We start from the raw sequence: 18,067 nt of genomic DNA on the forward strand, positions 1-18,067 counted from the left end.
AAAAGAACCAAAAGCTTAGTACTAATGTATTTATTGTAATGTCCATTAAAAATATATATATACAGACTTGCCTGGAGGTCTAGTGATTAGGACTTTGCCTTCCAATGCAGGGGGTACAGGTTCAATGCCTGGTCCGGGAGCTATGATCCCACATGTCTCACCATCAAAATACTAAAACATATTGTAGCAATATTGTAGCAAATTCAACAAAGACTTTAAAAATGGCCCACATCCAAAAAAATAAACATCTTTAAAAGAAAACTGGTGTAACAAGCTCATCAAACTCATCATTTCATGAATAACTTTAAGACAAGGCTAAAATAGGTTAACTTTTTAAAGGAAGCTAATTTTCAAGACTTAACGTAGTAGATAATTTTGTTATGGAACACAGATATGGGAATAGTCAGAAATGTGGTTCATTATTTGAGCGATTCATGTTTGGCAAGTTTTGCCCAGAAAGGTGCTACTTGGCCAAATTCACATGGTTTTGTTTTTTTTTCTCTCCTTTCTTTTTGCCTTTCTTCACTCTCTTTTTAATCTTAGCATCTCAGAATGAAGCTGCATAGAGAATAAATTGCTTCCAAGAAAAAAATAGTTGCAAACGGTTTTAATAATGGTTCTAGGAACTCTGAGAGAGTGTCAACAAAGACTTATTGCTTCTCTGGCCCGGAGCGGGAGAACTGCTTATCTTCTCTTCAGATCTGGCTGCAGGGCCCACCATGCCCTCCCCTCTCGGATCCTCGGTGTTTACATACACTGACATGCTCACTGTCCTGTTCATAACCATATCTACTGTTTCTCGTGGGCTGAGTGTATGCGGTATGCGTGTGCTTTGTAAATGGTTGCAAGATAAAGTACCACCTGTTATTTCTATTAAATCATGACACGATGATGGTGGCCATAATTCTCCGTTTTCTATTAAGTACCCTGCCCAAGTAAACTGTTTTCTGATCTCTCTTAGATGGAAATCCTGTATGAATGTGGAAGCCATTAGCAGAGTAATTGCTGTCTGTTACCATGACAACCAGCCGCTGCAGTCACCTGCCCGAAGTGCTACCAGACTGCACCGGCTCCGCTGCACCCGTGGTGAAGACCGTGGAGGACTGTGGCAGCCTGGTGAATGGGCAGCCGCAGTATGTCATGCAAGTTTCCGCTAAGGACGGGCAGCTGCTGTCAACAGTAGTGCGGACCCTCGCCACCCAGAGGTAGTACCACCATTAAAATCAATGAGTCTGTAATTGATCCCGAGCGCTTTCTGTCAGATGTGAAATGCTGAAGGGAATGTAATTAGCGCTCAGGTTTTTGTGTCAGGTGAGAGGAGGTACTGGGGAGGAAAAAAAACCAACTACACAAGTTCTGTTATTGCCGTTTCTATAGCAAGGGGGCAAAAAGCTAAAACTCACCCTGTGGAGTTTTCTGCTTAAAGTCACACTCGCAGAGAGCCAGGCAGGGAAGGATCCCACAAGGCGCAGGGTCACTTGCTTAACATTTGTTATTTTGACCTTGTGATGGTTAATTACTTTCTTGTCGACTTCAGGTACTAACAAAGGTAGCCGCCTTTGTTAGGATAGAACCAAGGAGGCCTCCGGTTTCAGGTGACTGAGCCAAAGTGACTGGACACGTGGGTAAAACTTTTGAAGTGACGTTCTGGTGTGCAGGCTAGTCAGCACCCCGTGATGGGGGCCTATTCAGCGCAGCTTCCTGGGGGTCTCCTCAGGCACATCCCCATTTGGGGGATTCTTCTGCTGCCTCCTCCTTTGCCCTCCACATGCCCCCTCCACGATCCTTCATACACACTCTGCCCTGTGAAGTACTATCATTAACACCCGCAGCTCGTCTTCCCTGAGCGATGAACTGAGCCAGACTGAAGGCTTTGAGCAGCCCAGACATGGTTTATCCAGGCCAGCCCTTTGTCCCTGGAGGTCTCCCCTGGTGCTCTTGGCGCCCACTGGCATGTGGAGAGCCACAGGCTGCCTGGCCACTGAGTGCTCCTCGGCGTCTCCATTTATTTCAGAATGAGTAAGTGGGACCTGTCTTATGACTGTGAAATGTATTTCAATAGTAGACATGCCCTATGATTTCACTGCTGACACGTCTGACCCTGAAACTTCGGGTCAGTCACTCAGACCTCAACTGCTTACCTTGGTCTGAGCAATTCAGCCAACTCCTCCAGTGCAGATACAGGCTCATCAACCCCTACATGCACAGGACCCCTGGTGAAACCACAGCACTCTCTGTACCACCCCGAACTCCCTGGCTCCACAAGTGGTGGCCGCCAGACATGGAGTCACCCGCCCACACATGTTATAAACATTATCCACGTGCCTTCTGCTGTCAGTCCGTTTGGCTTTCACAAAGCCAAGAAATGAAAAAAAAAGGGTCAATACATATTTTTCTATCTCTGGGAAAACTTGTAACAATTGGTTAGGTCTCAGAATACAAGGAGGCAGTGAGTATAAGTGCTCGGCTGTGAACTGAGACAGATAGTTATCTGTCCGCATGTGCCCCTGTCACCCTTGAGCCATCAAACACCTCATTTGATCAGGAAGTGTGGGCTGCAGAGCTGAAACACCTGAGACCTGGGATCCAGTTTGTGTGTGTGCGCGCGCGTGTGTGTCAGGCATTTTTACATGTTCTCCTCCCATACGGTAGTGTAAACCAGAACTTTTACAATTTTATAAGCATTTGGTTCAATGTGAATGACGGAGGCCAGGAATAATGACAGAAAAAACTCAACTCTTTAAACTTTCTTTTCCCACCCCTGAGCATGTGGGGCTCCTTTTGGCAAGTGGGAAGGAGCCTCCTTTCCTCTTTTAATCCCCTTTTAGCCTTCACTCAGTCCCAGGATCATCCCCAGAAAAGCCTTTGGGAAAGAGCAGTGTTTTCGTGGCTGTTTCCACAAAGATGGAGCCAGAGAGAGGGGGATTAGCATAAGCCTGGGTCACTGTCCGCTTTGGGGGACAGGAAGAAGTGGGGAAAGGTGAGTAAATAGGCCAGTCCTTGGGTTGGCACATACAGTGATGACATTTAAAAATCTAATACCCGATAAGGACCTCCAGCAATATAAGAAGACATTGATCAGAGGCGGATAGCTCTCCAGTATCCATTGAGAACTGAGGCCGTCTTACTTGGAGCTTTGACGTATGTGATAAGGGCCATGTCATTTGATTTTCCCTGACCTGAGTTTTTCTACAAGTGAAAATAGTGAGCATTAACTAGGCACTTACTACGTGCTGGTCCCTCATCTAAGCTTGTAGCCTGGATCACACTTTCTCATCCTCACAGTCACCATATGGGGAAGGTACCCTGCTTTGAGCCCATTTTAGAGATGAGGAAGCTAAAGTCCAGAGAGATGACATTAATTGCCCAAAGTGAGCCAGCTCATGTGCAGCAGAGCTGGGGTTTGAGCCCAAGTGGCACGACTCCAGAGCCTGCCTCACTAGCCACAACACCATGAGTCCTCACAGGGGTGATGTTTCCAAGTTAAAGGCCAAGCCCTGGACTGAGGCCACCTTGGTAGGACATACCTTTACCGGCTTTCAGCTGAGTGTCCTCAGCAGCCCGAAGTGCAACATAGGAAAGCTCCAGCTCTGTGCTCCGGCTCAGGCTGCTGTTCTGCGTGGCGGCTTCAGGGTCGGCTGCCCATCTGTTTTCCTCCTCTCACTCTCCCACTAAAAAGAGAAAGACAAAGAACCTCTGGGTATTCAAAAGTGTCCCAGCCTAGTTCAAAAGACTCGGTTTGTCTAGAAACTATAATCGGTGCTGTTTGCAAACAATTTCTTACTAACAAAGGATGATTTTTATTTTTCGATTGGTAGTTTGCCTGAACTACATCAACATCCAAGGCAGAATTAACACATTGCTCCTTTTCCCTCACTATGTCCCTGGGTCCGCCTACTCTGGTATTAGCCACCCCCTAGTTCGTTGTTTTGACAAAAGTAGATGCCCAAGGACCCCGGCCCCCACTGCCGAATGCCAGTGTAGATCTCGGGTTTTAAAGCAGATGTATGTTCTGAGCAGCTGCTGTGGAGGAGGGTCCGAAGGCCCCAGAGCCGGAGGACCACGGCGTGGCGGTGGTTACCAGCCCGTGACCAGCAGGTGCCCCTCCTTCTCTTGCAGTCCCTTCAATGACCGGCCGATGTGCAGGATCTGCCACGAGGGCAGCAGTCAAGAGGACTTGCTCTCTCCGTGTGAATGTACAGGGACCTTGGGGACAATTCATCGGAGCTGCCTGGAACACTGGCTGTCGTCCTCAAACACCAGCTACTGTGAACTCTGCCACTTCAGGTTTGCAGTCGAGCGCAAACCCAGGCCGTTGGTGGAGGTCAGTAATCGGGGCACGTCTTGAAAACTTAGCTCTAATGAGCAAATGATGTCTGCTTTTATGCCCAGCTCACAGACCCTGTGCCGCTTCATTGAAGCATAGTAATAGCTCTGTGTGTGTGTGTGTGTGTGTGTGTGTGTGTGTGTATGTGCGTGCGTGCCTGTGTGTATGTATGAGACAGGAGACACAGAGTCAGCACTCAGGAGCCAATGGCAGAAAGGTGACCTCTATGAAGTGAAGATGAGAGAGTAGAAGAAATCAGTGTGAGGAGATAGGGGACGTTTTAGAGACTTGATCTCCATTTTTCCATTCCTGTGACACGGAGCAAACAGATCAAACACTGTTCTCTTTGCACACCATTGCTCACCTTGAAGCAACAGATAAATGGGCATTTGGGTTGCCTAGTCTGAGAAATCTTTGTAGAAAAGTATAACTGCATGTGTGCTCAGTTGCTTCAGTTGTATCCAACTCTTTGTGACCCTATGGACTGTAACCCGCCAGGCTCCTTGTACATAGGATTCTCCAGGCAAGAATACTGGAGTGGGGTGTAGTATAACGCACAAAGACCTACATTTTTGGGTTTGACTAGTTCTACACCTTACGTAAGTGACTTCACCTCTTGGAGTTACTATGAGGGATAAATGAATTAATATTTATAAAACACTTATAATATTAGGTATATATGCAAGAGTTTGAATTAAAAAAATCTCTCCTAGGAAATTACACACAAGCTTTTTTCAGCTAATAACCTAGTGTTGATATCTCTTTTCTTAAAAGTGATACTGTCAACCCAGCCATTAAAATGGCAGGACATTATCTTTCCTATTTTAGGAGCCACGTGATTCTTCTTTAGACCCGGGTCCAGTCTTGTATTTTTGTTGTTCAGTTGCTAAATTGTGTCTGGTTCTTTGCCACCTCAAGGACTGCAGCGCGCCAGGCTTCCCTGTCCTCCCCTGTCTCCCGGAGTTTGCTCAGATTCATGTCTGTTGAGTCAGTGATGCTATCTATCTCATCCTCTGCTGCCTCCTTTTACCTTCAATCTTTCTCCACATCGGGGTCTTTTCCACTGAGTTACCTCTTCACATCAGGTGGCCAAGGTATTGGAGCTTCAGCTTCAGCATCAGTCATTCCAGTGAATATTCAGGGTTGATTTCTTTTAGGATTGACTGGTTTGATCTTGTAGTCCAAGGGACTCTCAAGAGTCTTCTTCAGCACCACAATTCAAAAGCATCAATTCTTTGGTGCTCAGCCTTCTTTGTGGTCCAACTCTCACATCCATACATGACTACTGGACAAACTATAGCTTTGATTATACAGACCTTTGTCAGCAAAGTGATATCTCTGCTTTTTAATATGCTGTCTAGGTTCGTCACAGTTTTCCTTCCAAGGAGCAAGTGTCTTTGTATTAACTGGAGAAACTGGAAAAAGTTATTAGGTTATTTTTGCCTTCTCTCCTCCTCTCCAGTTGCCAGTCAATCAAAAATTGCATATTGGCAACAATAAATATTCTAATACACTTGAACCAGAGCTAGCTGGAAGAGGCCAAGACATTGTGCCTATAATCCAGTTGGGCTGATAACCTTATTTCAGCTGACTCAGTGGAACTTTGACACTAAACTAAAGCTAGAAATCAAGAAGCCCTTCTTGGAGGCTATTTAAAACAGCATGTTAGCATGCTGGCACTAAGGTTCTAGAGAGCTCTGCTTATACATTCTCTTGGTTCTGACCTTGAAAATCTAATCAGGACCTATAACTGGGGGCTGTTTTAGCTGTGACCTCCTTGCCAAACGGCACAAAATTTATTTGACTTGCCCCAATAAACGCAATACTCCTTTTTAAGATTCTAGATCAAGTGACCTCTTAATTTAGGTGTCTTGCTGCTTGACATCTACTTCCAGAAATTGATTTTTGTAGAGTGCCATGAGGATTTAGCTCACTACCACATTCTTTGGGATTTTCATTTCAGAACTTCTCTGCAGAGGAAGAAATATAATTAAATAATAAACAAAGGAGGCGAAGATTTTCAAGCCCAATGGCAAAAGTTAAAAAGAAGCCTATTTCTCCTTTCCAGAAACTTTGTGGAACCTCCCCAGCTTGATATTGCAGCTCTTTCTAGGGCAGCTGGCTTCCCAAAGAAAGAAAACCTTGCTTTGAAATGGGCTGTATCCAGTGGTCTTTTTTTTAAAGTGGTCTCTCCCCAGTAGAGAAGACTTTTTACTTGGCAAACACCCCAGGATGTGTATGCATAATAGCTAGCAAAGGCTGGGGTTGGGGGTGCATGCGTGTCAGATCACACACATGTGTCAGGTCATGCAGTGAACCCTTGCAGTCTAGAGAGACACATGTACCCCCACACAGAGGTTTCCTCAGAGCCACGGGTGTCAGGCTGTAGACGGACTCCAGGATCTCAGGCCACTGTCATTAAACAAGGAAACAAGGCAAAAGACCTTGAGAATGTGTGAGGTGCTCTGCAAGATTTAGGGCCTCGCCTACAAAAACTTCACCCAAACGGTCACTGGTGGTGAAATTTTCATTGCACAAATGGAATGTGACGTTTTTCAGAGTTAATGATGATTGAACAAGTTGAAAGTGAAAGGCAGGCCTTCTCAAGCTGGGGGAGGCTGGCCATTTGATCTTCCGATGGCGAGATGAACTTGCTGTTTGACCACAAGCAATAAAAAGAAGTTGTCTTTGGTTTCTCAGCTGGAGGACAAATGAGAACCAGGTGCAGGCAGATTTTTAAACAAATGACATTACTAATTGACTTTTCTCCTCTTACCAAAGGGCAGGTTTATTCACAGTGAGCATTGCTTCTCAATATGTTTACTTCAAGATGAAAATGAATCTTTTCAGCAAATCAGCAAAACCTGCCTATTTGGGTTTAAGCATTAGGAGTATTGTTACTTTATTTATCATTTTCCCTCTTTAATTGCTTTAATCATTACTTTATTTACCAGTTGGTTCTGCCTTCTCATTAAAGCAAGAAAATTCCATAACATTTCATTTCAAAATCAATGTGATAGTAACAACTCCCATTGCTAGAGGAAGCGGTTTAAAAACCCATTTATAAATTTTATTTGGCAGCATCCAGACATTACATCAGTCAGAATTGCCTGACTCCGCAGACTCCCATTCTTTAGTAAACTTTCAGTCCTTCATCCACCGTAAGCCTTCATCTTCCTCAATCTCATTCTGAAGATCCTTCCTCTCCTCTTGTCTCTTACACTTTCTGCAGCCAGCAGCTAGATGTTCATTTTTAACAGATCAGGAACCCAAAGCTATCTTGTACACAGGCTGCTACATAAAGTCTTTCTTCCCTCTCCTTGCAAAGAATGAGTTTCTACTCAAAATGGCCAAGTCAATAGACAGATTATTAATAGCATCTCCAAACTGGGCATCACTTCTCCACTTTCCACTGACCATCTGGGTGACATACCTGTTGCTCTGAGCTGCAGTGTGGAGGGTGAACTGCAGATTCTCCATGATCTCTTTGGTCTCCAAAAGGCTCAAATTCTTGTGCAAAAAAAATACATTCTACACTTGAAATGAGCCTATTGTAAGGTGAGTAAATTACATTGTGTTGGCCAAAATGTCCATTCCAGTTTTTCTATATGCTGTCACAGGAAAACCCAAATAAACTTTTTGGCCAACCCAGTGCTTCAGTAAGTTGCTGTGTGTATCTACTTACCTACCTACCTACATGGCGAGACTAATTCTTTTTTAGCCTTTTTAATTCATTTTCAGTTTTATACCCTAAATATTTTCTTGGTGCTAAGTAAGCTAGTATAATGAGGTAGTTTCAACCCAAGAGAGATGGTTGGGGTTATTCAATTATGGGTGGATTTCCTCTACAGTCCAGCTAGTGTAAATCTCCTAAAAGATCTGTGTCTTCTTGGGCAAAGTTTGAAAGGAAAGCATTTGAACTGTCCATAGCAAAAAGGAAAACAGATATAACCCACATACATTTCATACCTACCCAGGCAGCACTTCTCTCAGGAAGGCTACGTATTTTTGTTGATGATGGAAAATGTGTCCACTGGCAATTTGTCAGATGAATTAGCCCCAAGAATATTGACCTGGTAGAATGCAGTAAATAGACATCCACTAACCATAAAAGGATTCACGGAATGACTAGCCTGGGTGGTTTTATGGTCTCCTCTCTACTCATTTTCAGTTTTCCTCATTTCTGTCTCTAAGATGAACTCTAATACCATTCTTTTATAAGGGTGAAATACAGCAAACCAATAAAAATAGCACAATTTCTTCCCAAGACTGTGTGCCTTGACTTCCGCCTTTTGCCGTGATTGCATATCTGATTGAGCAGTTTGCCAAGGAAGTCCAGCTTACTATGTGCAGATAGCGTGCTTGCAACATCAGCTTCTAGGATGGGAATATCTGCCAATGGGCTTTCCTAAGACATATATCAGTAACACCTGCCCTTGCCCGGGAAACTCATGAAGTAATAGATCAGCTCAACAATGTCAAGATTAAAATGAAACAGCCAGGAAATGGTGGAAATCTGCAGGAAAGGCTTCCTAGGATCTGATCTGTCTCCAAACAGGAAAACATGGTGATTTTTCACAGAAGGAGTGATTAGGTTTCCGTATTCCTATTTCCCTTTACACAACCCCAGCTGATTGATAGGAATTGTATGAACAATTTAAAAGCTGTTCCCGGTGAGTCTGAGGTTGAGCTAAATTGAAACTGAGAGTGTTTTCACACATATCAGTTACTCAGAATAATGGAATATAAAGCTTGGGAGATGAGGATTAAAGACTTTTTTTTTTCAAACTTTTCATTTATAATTTTTTAAGTCGCTGGAGGAAAATGGTTTTAAAGTGTGCTGAGGAGCCAGTGTCATCTTCAGCTATACAAAAGGGAGCAGAGTTGAACTGCTGTGAAGAAACGACTTTGTGCCTTGGCGCTTGGCTATTTAATAGATTTGAGACTTCACTGAAACCCTCCTACTATGTTCTGTCAGGCTTAGGAAAGGATGTTACTCACTTCATCGTAGTGGGTTTGGTTTCTTTTTTTTTTTTTTTTTTACTTTATTTTATACTGGAGTATAGTTGATCAACAATGTTGTGTTAGTTTCAGGAGCACAGCACAGTGATTCAATTATACATATGCATGTACCTATTTTTTCAAGTTCTTTTCCCATGTAGGTTATTACAGAGTATTGAGTAGAGTTCCCTGCGCTATACAGTAGGTCCTCATTGGTTATGTTTTAAAATATAGCAGTCTGTACATAAGTATTCTGCTAGGTTAAAACGTGCTGGCGTGCTGCGGTCCATGGGGTCGCAGAGTCAGACATGACCGAGCGACTGAACAACAACAAGGTTGAAATGTGAACTTTTGGTTTCAGAGTGTTCGTTTTCATCAGCAAACCCCTGTAGCCTTGGGATAATTAAGGAATGACACCAGAGAGGATAGAAACTGATGGAGGAAGCTTCCCAGGGATGAGGACCCCCTAACTTCCTCAAAGGAAGGTGGGCAACCTCCCCTCTTCATTCCAGCCGGTGAGCAAAGCACAGCCCAAGAGTAAGGTGGCTGGACCATCATCACAGTACGTGATAGGCTGTCACAAAGCCTCTGTTCATTAAACAGACAGATAAATAGAGAATATTCCTCCCAAGTGCAAACTATATATCATATCTGGAGCCTGTGGTTGTACATCAAAGAGAATGACCCTTTGCCCTTCGGTTCAAGACAGACACAGTTGGACAAGGGCTTGTATAATATAAAAGCAGCACCACTGCTTTGAGCCACACAACAAATGTGATGATTCTGACAAATTCTGCCTGCCTTCTAGTCATCAGTCCTCAGTCAGGTGGAAGGAGCCCTGTTCCACTGGCAACCAGTGAGGAGATAACGTGTGCTTCAGAGTTTGGCCAGGAGATGCTGACCAGAGTTAGAGGAGGGAGATGGAGTGGGGAGGGTCAGGCTGACTGGGAAGATCCAGGCCCAGCTGGCCTTTGTCAGGGATTTTGGAATTCAAGCTCTGGGGAATCAAAGTCTTCATTATGGTCTGCGGGGGAAAAGATGGTCTTGCCCATGTGGTACATGAAGGCACAGGTTTGCCATGGGCCTCCCTGGTGGCTCAGATGGTAAAGAATCTGCCTTCAATGCAGGAGACCCAGGTTTGATCCCTTGGAGAAGGCCATGGAAGTCCAGTCCAGTATTCTTGCCTGGAAAACTCCATGGACAGAGGAGCCTGGCGGGCTACAGTCCATGGCCTCACAAAGAGTCGGACACAGAGTGACTAACACTCAGTCACTCACATGAGGTCAAAACCCCAGTAAGGAGCAAGGAAGGTCTCAGGTACCGCTCTCAGGCCTTGCTCTCCTCCTGTGTTCTGGAGGGACAAGGAAAAGCCACACACAGTGTCTGAGCGGTGGGATGGGGAATGGATTTACCTGAATCCACCTGGAGCTCCCACTTCCCTCCCTCCTATCCACCAGGCATGGGGCCTTAGCTTCCCCAGGGCTGATCAGGCCCTTCCTCTGCAGCCCCGTCTCCTGGAGGCAGCTCTTCCACCAGCTCCAGGCCAGGTTGAAGCTCCCAAAGCCAAGAGCAAGGGAAAGATTACATAACAGAACGGGGGCTTGGTGAGGGACTTTTTTGTCTGTTTTTCAGAGAACACAACAAAAGCCCCTCGCACTGAGTGACATCTGTGCTGGTGACTTTTCCTAGCAGGGCTTAACACCCCGGCTGTGGCTGCTGTTGTAGAACCATGAGACAGATAGCTGGCCGCCCACTACTTCAGTGAGAACCTGAACAAATCATTCCTCCTCTGAATGCGTCAGTCTTCTTACCAGTGAAACAGAGCAGAACTAGCCAATGGGTGACCTCATTCTTGCACAAAGGTGTGCTTTATTGAATAAACACTCTTTTTTAAAAATTGAATGCCTTCAGGTTGGACATGCATGCACTGTCTAGTTCCCGAGGGTCTTGCCTTCTGCTTACACCCACCCACTCCTCTTCACTCTCTGCAGCACGTGCCTGCTTTTTTACATTTGAGATTCCAAAATTGCATGGCATCCCCTACCTTTAAAACCTAACACTAGACAGTGTATTAAAAAGCAGAGACATCACTTTGCTGACAAAGGTCCATACAGTCAAAGCTCTGGTCTTTCCAGTAGTCATGTATCGATGTGAGAGTTGGACCATAAAGAAGGCTGAGCACCAAAGAATGATGCTTTCAAACTGTGGTGTGGAGAAGACTCTTGAGAGTCCCTTGGACTGAAAGGAGATCAAACCAGTCAATCCTAAAGGAAATCAACCCTGAGTACTCACTGGAAGGACTGATGCTGAAGCCGAAGCTCCAATACTCTGGCTACCTGATATGAAGAGCCGACTCATATCATAGGAAAAGATCCTGATGCTGGGAAAGATTGAAAGCGAAAGAAGAGAGTGGCAGGGGATGAGATGGTTGGATAGCATCACCAATTCAGTGGCCATGAACTTGGGCAAACTCCGGGAGATGGTAAGGAACAGGGAACTGTGACCTGCTGCATCCATTGAATTGCAGAGTCAGACATGAGTTAGCAACTGAACAACAACCCCACCTTTAAAAGAATCTGCTAATGGTATGTGATTTCTTTCTACCAACATCTTTCTCCCAAGGTAGTACAGACTGAACTTAATGATCTCCTCCTATTGTCCCCACATTATGAGCAAGCTGAAATGGCTGGTTCAAAATCACACAATTAATGAACCGGTAAGAGACAGAGTGCTAGCACAGACACTGGTGAGAAGTACCGTGCGCTGCAGCTGCCTTAGTGTTGGCCAAGCGCTTCCTTGCCTGCCTTGTCACCAGCCTCCCCATCCTTTGTCCAGTAGTTGAGATGACCTGCCTGATGACTGAAGTCTAGAGATGCTTAATCCTACAGTTGTTCAGATTTGGATTTTTCCCTTGATTCTGGTGGCTAATTTAGCAGTTGCTTCGTTACTTAAAGCTTAGTTACAAAGAAGCTGTTTTAAGGTATCTATTAAATTCACAGCTTGCTTCATTAAAAATCACTTTATTTAAAAAGGCAAGCCAACTGAAGTGTTCACATGGCCATGCCAGATGGAAGGGAACTAACTGCCTGGTGCCTGGGTGTTCAGCCCATCCACTGCTGGGAAAGGACTAATTTGGAGGGGAAATCCTGTTCCCTGCATAAAAAGAATTACAGGACTGATTTTAGCATTTCAACTTGTATTGATACTTACAGTGACTTGGGTTGAAATACAAATTGGAAATCATGCTTTCGAAAGGACCTTTCTTAGACTTCCCTGGTGGCTCAGTGAATAAGAATCCACCTGCCAATGCAGGAGACACAGGTTCGGTCCCTAACCTGGGAAGATCCCACTTGCCTCGGAACAGTTAAGCCCGTGTGCCACTGCTATTGAGCCAGCAAAGTGCAGCCACCAAGCCCACGTGCTCCAGCTGCTGAAGCCCATGCACCCTAGAGCCCACGCTCCACAGCAAGAGAAGCTGCCACAATGAGAAGCCCGAGCCCTGCAACAAAGAGTAGCCTCTGCTCACCACCACAAGAGAAAGCCTATGCAAAGCAACAAAGATCCAGGGCAGCCAAAAACAAATCAATTAAAATTTTTAAATATGAATTTAAAGAGAGGACCTTTCTCCGTCCTAGTAGCTGCCTTTGACCTCTCCCCATCTGAGGGTCCCTGGAATAGAGGCACAGAGATGCAAAACACTAGGAGTTGTTCCACACAACTTTGTGATTTTAATTATTCTGTGTTATAACACATAGAGAGGAGGGCAAAAAGAATATATAAACAAGTGTGTATCCACCACCTAGAACTAACGAATGTCACCGTTTTGTGAGCGACACATCTTTTAAAGAACAGCCTCTTGAAGGGGGAGGGAGAAAATGTCTGTAGTCATCACCAACTTGGGCTTCTTTGATGGCTTAAATGGTAAAGAATCTGCCTGCAATGTGGGAGACCCGGATTTGATCCCGGGGTCAGAAAGATCTCCTGGAGGAGGGCATGGCAATCCATTGCAGTATTCTTGCCTGGGGAATTCCATGGACAGAGGAGCCTGGTGGGCTACAGTCACGGGTCGCAAAGAGTCGGACACAACCAAGCAACTAACGCACTTGTCACTAACTCATCCTCAGGTAGTATCAAAAACACAAGACTGAGCCAAGGTTCCCTGAAGCACATCTGGGCCAAGAACAAGTAAACAGAATACAGATAATCCTGAAAAATGCCAGCCCCTTTGCGCTCCCTCCAAATGTAAGAACAAATAATACAGTAGTGCTGGCCACCAAAGGGTCCACTTCTTTGAAAGGGAGACGGTTGTAAGCCATTATATGGGAGTCTGGGGGGCTGTGGGGGGTGGAGAGGAAAGTGTCCCCAGCTGGGCAGAGAGCTTTGTAAAGGCAAGTGTGATCAAGAAGCAGTGAAATGTCACTGCGTAACTACACCAAGTAATCATTTCTCCCCTAAGTCCTGCTGAAATAACAAGGCACAATTAGCCCACAGGAGTGGCCCTGTGCAGGTGAAGGCACCAGGTTGAACTGAAGGGAGTCATAAATTGCATGAGCCCTGGTGCAAATTTCAGACACAGAGTTATCAGATATGCATAAAACTCCACACTGAGGGTATCTGCCTGCCCTCCTCTTGCCTTTTCAGTTTTAAGTGTCAACACCTGACACTTTTAACTCCAAAGAAAGAATACACATTTTGAAATACATAATGGTCTGAAATATTGTAAGCAGTACATGATTATGGTTAAATGCTGCCTAATGGACAATTATGTTCGAATGAGCCAAGTGGAGAAGTATCTTCTGTTAGGCAGTAGGAGCCCAGTGGTCATTTATTCACTGAATAACACCCTTCTTTGCCCATTTATGCTAAGATCTCCATTTTCTAGCATAGGCACAGATCTTGACATGATATTCCAATCCAGTGGCATTCATTAATTTCACTTTGAGTCCATCTATTTTTATCCTTAAGATATTCACACCCCAGAGTTTTCTCTTCTTAAATTATTTAACCATTTCCTAGGCAAAGGAGAGAGATGTATGCTGTACATTTTACATAGCCATCTTATTTTAGTGTGTCTGGTATCCCTATAATAGAGATTATCCCATCTTATAGATAAAGAAGCTGAGATTCTGAGATGTAGTCACTCATCAGAGATCTTAAAGACTTTCGGCCACAGGGGAGTAAGCAGAGAAGGCAGAAGAAGAATTCCAGTTCCTCTGGCTCCAGAGTCCATGCATTCGCCACCATTCCTGGCTTCTTCCTTCCTGGCTCCAGAGGTCTTTCCACTTGCTCACTGACATGTTAACACACAAGCACACAGAGAACTGAGGGCTTCTTTACCAATAGCCAGAGTTTCTAAGGGACTATATGTACTTTAGAAAGGGAAGCATGAAAAAAGTGATGACTAAAGCCCTGATGTGCCTCTTGACATTGACCCCATCTATTAAATACAGAACTCTTAGTGAGGAGGGAGAGATAAACAGGCAGAGCAGAGAGGATTTTTAGGGCAGTGAACCTATTCTGTATCATACCACAGTTGTGGCTATGTGTCATTATACATTTGTCCAAACCCACCGAATATTCACCAAGAGTGATGTACATTTATGCTGTTCACTGGAAGGACTGATGCTGAGGCTGAACCTCCAGTACTTTGGCCACCTCATGCGAAGAGTTGACTCATTGGAAAAGACCCTGATGCTGGGAGGGATTGGGGGCAGGAGGAGAAGGGGACGACAGAGGATGAGATGGCTGGATGGCATCACCGACTCGATGCACATGAGTTTGAGTGAACTCCGGGAGGTGGTGATGGACAGGGAGGCCTGGCGTGCTGGGATTCATGGGGTCGCAAAGAGTTGGACACGACTGAGCGACTGAACTGGACTGAACTGAACTGAAACTATGAACTTTAGGTAACAATGTAGGTATATCGATTGTAATAAACGTAGCACTCTTGAGGTGCAGATGTTGATAGTGGGGGAGGCAGGGGATATATGGGGACTCTGTACTGTGCACTCAATTTTGCTGTGACTATAAAACCACCTCTAAAAAATGAAGTGTACTAAAAACACAACAATGAGCTGTGCCAGACTGTGTGCTGGGCAAGTGGAATGGCATTTCTTCTCTGTGCTTCTGATACTCTGGGCTTGTTGGAAAACAAAGCCCAGAGGTATGCCACCCTATTAGAAGCCAGAGAAGTCATTCTTCATTTCCAAGGGACTTTATATGCCCTGTCTCTCTCCCTTTTCATCTAGTTCCTCTTTCTCTGCATTTGTCTTCATTTCCATGAATCATAACGTCACTCACTTCTTCCGAGGTCTCTACTAGGAGAGATGTTATTAGAAAGCTTGGTGAACCCAAAATGTTTAAGAGCCTTTTCCCTTCTTTCAGGAGCAGGTTGTGAAGGTTAATTGGTTATAATATGGTTGTACACACGTGTGAGGTGAATTTCTTTAGACACTGTCATCTACATAACTCAGATTGGTGAAACTGATTTTGCAACTCATGAAGGAAAACACTGGTCTTTCTCTTGAATTATTTATATAATTGCCTCTGTTCTTTGCTTCCGTTTCTTGACAGGTGCAGCAAATTTGGGGAAAGATAAGAAAAATCCTGTCAGGTCTTGTGGCTTTGTGTTCCTCCTCCATTGTTCACTAAATGTATATTCCTGTGCAGCACCTCAGAGCTGCCTGCCTTCATTCATAAAGAAAGAGGAACCCTGTGAGATTGCCTGGGATAAAATTGTTTTCTTTGCAGTCCATTATTACAAAGCTAGAGGGATAGGTTTATGCTGTGATGGATATATGAGAGCAAAGTTATATTTGTGTGTGTCTAACATGAAAGAGAAAGAAAAACACTTTAAAGCTTTTAGTTTAGAACACTGAAAAACAGGCTTAATTCTTAGCTATGCCCCTTATTAAAATGTGTAAAAGATCTGTTTGTAAAGACTGAGGTCAGATTAAAAGAAGAAAATGAAATATTTTCTAATCATTGTTTTATCATCACTTCATCTCCAGCAATGCTATTAGAGACAGAAAGTTGGCATAAATGGTGAAGTTCAGAATCTTTTAGGGCTCTGAGGAAAAATGGCTAATGTAGTATATGAAATGCTGCTGGCAGGTAGGAACTGCAGGAAAGTTGTAAAATAGAATTTATAGGCATTAAGGACTTACATCTGTGTAGAATCAATAAAAGCAGAAATCAGGAGATGAAGAGAAAATATTCACCATCCAAAAGAAATTTATGCAACCTCTCCTAACACTTTGCTTACTTCCAAAGGCTAGCTCTTTGCATTAATGCTGGTAGATGATGGGAGGAAAGGGATGAGAGATGAAAGTAATAAAATGGCTCTAATATTTTTCTAAACACTGGCTCATCTGCTTAAAAGCTATGACTTTAATGTTGAAACCCAGAAGTCATTCGTTCATCAAAATATATACACATTTTCAGCTGTTTGTAAGACGTACCTGACAGATAAATATATCTGAAGAATAACCCTATTAGATGAAGTTGTGGCAAGGTGGAAAGAAATACCTGCAAATCAGAATTCATGCAAGAGAAGGGATTCTTTAGGGAAATCTACAAGCCACTTCAGAATATTTTTACCAAGGGTGTTTTTCAGTCTCAGATTTTTAGAACACTTATTCAGATACAATTCATATACCATGTAGTTCCCAGAAATTTTAGAACATTTTCATCACCTGAAAAAGAAATATCACACACTTCAGCCTGAACTCTGCAGTCCTCATAGCCCTACCTTCACACCGCACCCCCCGCCAGCCCTAGGCAACCAAGAATCTATTTTGTGTCTCTGTGGATCCATCTGCCTGTTCTGGACATTTCCTATAAATGGAACCCTGCAGTTGAGACTGGCTTCCTTCAGGCAGCATAAGGTTTGTAAGGTCCAGTGTCAGAATTTATAGAAAACATATCTTCAGCTCCCTTGCTATCATTTTTCACTCCTTCTGCACATTCTATTCACCTTAATATTCTGCCTCCTTTCCTACTTGCTGTCATTTACTGAGTCTTTGCCCTATGCCCCTGTTCTACCCTGTACCACTTTCCTGTTCAACTGTTTGTATACACAAACTTTTTTTTTTTTTTGGCTGTACTGGATCTTCACTGTGGCACACAAGTTCAGCAGTTGCATTGTGCAGGCTTAACTGACCCACAGCATATGGGGTCCAACCTGCATCCCCTGCTTTGGAAGGTGGATTCTTAATCACTGGACTACCAGAAACATCCCCAACCTTCTCCATTTTCGAAAGGAAGAAAGTGGCACAGAGATGTGGATGGTTTACTCCCCTTTTAAAGTTTTACCTTTTCCCTATCACAGTTTATGTGATGAAACCCTGTTCACTTTTATTGAGAAGAAATAATTATGCATTGATTTTATGTTGCCTGAAATTTTGCCATCTTTGTCCAGTAAAATTCTTTTTTTTTTTTCCCTTAAGCCTTTTAATTTAGATGTGTTCATGAATCTGCTGCCCTACAACCACACAATTTATTTTTTAAATATCACAGTTTGTGCCCTAGGTTGGTTTTTGTCTTAAATCCAGGTCTAAGGAGATATGGATAATCCATATGGATTCTCAGAAGGTAATCAACATCCTACTGCCCATATTCTGAAATTTATCAAAGCTCAGAAAGCTGGACCAGACCAAAGAGTGTCTTGAGACAGTTTAGGAAAATGCTCTGGAACAGCACTGCTTCCCCTCAGTCATGTTTGAAAATAGGATCAAGGCT

The 18,067-nt window shown here is 44.0% G+C and overlaps 1 protein-coding gene across 2 annotated transcripts in view; it reads left to right on the top strand.

Annotated features, from left to right (window-relative positions):
• MARCHF3 (membrane associated ring-CH-type finger 3) overlaps positions 1-18,067 on the top strand; it is a 156,532-nt gene that overhangs the window by 114,113 nt on the left and 24,352 nt on the right. For both annotated transcript variants that reach the window (XM_061422920.1, XM_061422919.1), the window contains 2 exons: positions 962-1,205; positions 4,120-4,324. In XM_061422920.1, the coding sequence (XP_061278904.1) occupies positions 1,018-1,205; positions 4,120-4,324 (393 nt within the window). In that variant the 5' untranslated portion in view covers positions 962-1,017. The remainder of the gene's footprint in view (positions 1-961; positions 1,206-4,119; positions 4,325-18,067) is intronic.

This window comes from Bos javanicus, chromosome 7 (assembly GCF_032452875.1).
Source record: "Bos javanicus breed banteng chromosome 7, ARS-OSU_banteng_1.0, whole genome shotgun sequence".
Classification (NCBI taxonomy): Eukaryota; Metazoa; Chordata; class Mammalia; order Artiodactyla; family Bovidae; genus Bos; species Bos javanicus.